Source organism: Equus quagga, chromosome 10 (assembly GCF_021613505.1).
Source record: "Equus quagga isolate Etosha38 chromosome 10, UCLA_HA_Equagga_1.0, whole genome shotgun sequence".
NCBI classification, from domain to species: domain Eukaryota; kingdom Metazoa; phylum Chordata; class Mammalia; order Perissodactyla; family Equidae; genus Equus; species Equus quagga.
Genome location: NC_060276.1, coordinates 20092214 through 20095271, shown reverse-complemented (window position 1 = coordinate 20095271; position 3058 = coordinate 20092214). Strand labels below are relative to the sequence as shown.

Sequence of the window (3058 nt, the reverse complement as noted above, 5' to 3'; positions counted from 1 at the left end):
GAGGCAGCTTCCCACATACCACAACTAGAAGAACCCACAACGAAGAATATACAACTATGTACCGGGGGCTTTGGGGAGAAAAAGGAGAAAATAAAATCTTTAAAAAAATATATATTTATAAGAATACAAAAATATGCAGCACTCAACAAGGTAAAATTCACAAGGTCTGGTATGCAGTGAAAAATTACTAGGCATGTCCTAAAATTAGATTGTGGTAATGGTACAATTTATATGAATGGAACATATGGTATATGAATTACATCTGCAAAAGTGGTTCAAATAACGACTTCCAGAATGGCCCAGTGAGGACCTTGCCAAAGCCTCTCCTCAAAAAAGAATGATAAAACTGGATGAAATTGTCAAAACCAACAATTTCAGACCCCTGGAAATTAACCAAAAGCATACAAGACATTGAAGAGTGTTTATATGAGAAAAGCTGCTGAACTACAGCAAGAACAGCAAGATCTGTGATATTTTAATTTGAGGCTTCTCCCATACCCCCAGTTCCAAAGTGCAGAAGCCTTGGGGGCTGGAGGACTGGCAGTCTCAGGTAGCTAAAGGGGCTGACCCAATCTGACGCTCCACAGAAAAGCCCTGCCCAATAGTGATCTCAGGGGAAAATAATCAAGGAAGGCCAGCATCACAGCTACCTAAAGCTGTGATACTGGTTAGAGCAAGCAACAGACCAATCAAAAATTTATAAAGAAGATCTGGAAAGTGAGATGACCATAAGGAGCCTTGATAACCTCCCATACATTTGGGGGGATCTGCAAGGCTGTGCGCATACACAGGGCTTTACACATGCTCAAGGGAGATCAGAGATGGCCCCAGTTATGTACTCATTCATGGCTGACCTTGAGGCCCTGTACAAGTAGAAAGTGAAAATCAGAGAAGATTTGTAAAACTGCCTGAATTTAGAATGAGTGTACCAACACATGCACAGATTCCTTAGGAAACTTTACTGGCTCAAAGTGTTTAAGCAAAATCTCTGACCAGTAATTAGCTGACCACTAAGCTATGATGACCGAAGGGTGAACTCTAGGTAGCTAGGCTTAAAAATAAGAACAATCATTTTTTTTTTAATGGAGCAGAGATTCCGGTTGTCACACACTGCAGGGGAAATACAGTCTACATAATTAATCCAAGCACATCACCAAACAAAACCCCCAAAAAATTAAAATTAAAAAAAGAAACAAGGTGCAGCCCATACACAGAAAAAAAAAAAGCAGCTTATATAAATTGTCTCTGGGAGGGCCTAGGCGATAGATTTAGTACATAAAGACTTCAAATAAGCTACTACAAAAATGTCCAAAGAACTAAAAGAAACCATGTTTAAAGACTTAAAGGAATGGATGATGACAATGACTAATTGCATAGAAAATGTTAATAAAGAGAGATGAATTATAAAAAAAGAATGAAAATTCTGGAGTTAAAAGGTACAAGAACTGAAATGAAAAATTCACCCAAGCAGCTCAACAGCAGATTTGAGCTGATAGAAAAAAATATCAGCAAACTCTAAGGTAGATCAATAGAGATTATCCAGTCTAAAGAACAGAATGTAAAAAGAATGAAGAGAACTAAAGAACCTCAAAGGCCTGTGAGACCCCATCAAACACACCACATGTGCATAATGGGAGTTCTAGGAGAGGGGAGGAGAAAAAAGGGACATAACAAGTATTTGAAGAAATAATAGGTGAAAAAGTCTCAAATATGATTTTAAAAAAACACATTAATGTACACATTCGAGCTCAATGAATTCCAAGTAGAATAAACTCAGGTATTCACAGCTAAAGAGATCATAGTCAAACTGTTGAAAGCCAAAGAGAAAAACTTGAAAAGCAAGAGGAAAATTACATGTTATATACAAAGAAACCACAGTAGGATTAACAACTGACTTCTCATCAGAAACAATGGAGACAAGAAAGCAATGTTGTCACACATTCAGAGTGCTGAGGGAAAAAAACTGTCAACCAAGAATTCTAGGAGTCAGTTCACCATAGCAACAGTTCATGACAACAATTCCTCCTCCCCAGCTTCTGGGTGTCCCTTCAGGTCTGCTCTAAACTGTGCTGAGAGGAAAGGCGTGGGAGGTCTCTGACTTGCCACCATGGGAGATGAAAGAGGTGACAACTTTGAAGGTATGAGCACCGAACGCCTTAAACTGGAGTTAATGGAAGAAATCCATATGAGAAACTTAGTACAACTCTCAATACTTGAAATAGGAAACATGATTGTGGAACTCAATACTAGAAATAAACCCAGTAAGTGGGAAATCCGTTATAAAACACAACTTGAACTGAATCATCAACTAGAAAAGCAAATTGCTACTCTCAAAGAGAAAATGGAAATGGTCCGTGGAAATCCTTCAGATAGACTATCTTCTATTCATCTCTATGAGCAAATGCCAGTGGAATCCTTAAATATACTACTTAAACAGCTAGAAAAAGAAAAAAGGATCCTTGAAAATCAAGTGAAAGACTATGCACTTAGACTGGAACAAGAAGCAAAGGCTTACCGCAAGGTCAGTAATGAACGCCGTATATACCTAGCTAAAATGTCTCAAGTCTCTGGCTCACGCCAAGTTCCTAAAAGGCAACAGATGGATCAACTGCATAGAATGAAAGACAATCTAGTGCAAACGGGAAAACGTAATCCAGCTAATCAGAAGATAGTAAATGCCAAGAGAGAACCAGCAAAAAAGACCGCAAGATCAAACTATCTTCCCAAACTCAATCCGTGATTCCAGAACTGGGTGGATTTCTATTTCTTCTCCTTTTTCATCTGTAATATTCAACTTGAGAAGTTAATGTTCAAGACTTTTGTCAGGGAATGAAATAGATAAAAATGAGCTATTAAAACTCTTTAGTTCCTTTTCCAGAAGTTTGTTCCTTTGTCTGCATGAAAGTAATTTTCTTAGTAATTTAGTTTAGATTCAAAAATAACTTTAGAAAGTAATTGCAGTGACCCTAAAATATCTAATAGCAGTGTTTGTGATTCTTAAAATATCCTAGGAAACCTGAAGTTTGTCATCATTAAACTTGCTTTTAATAATATACCC

General features: G+C 37.6%; 1 protein-coding gene across 1 annotated transcript; it reads left to right on the top strand.

The window, feature by feature from the left end:
• The first annotated feature begins 2107 nt into the window (after window positions 1–2107).
• On the top strand, window positions 2108–2740 carry CCDC169 (coiled-coil domain containing 169). The gene has a single exon (XM_046672812.1). The coding sequence runs from the start codon at window positions 2108–2110 to the stop codon at window positions 2738–2740; it is 633 nt and encodes a 210-aa protein (XP_046528768.1).
• Window positions 2741–3058: the final 318 nt, after the last annotated feature.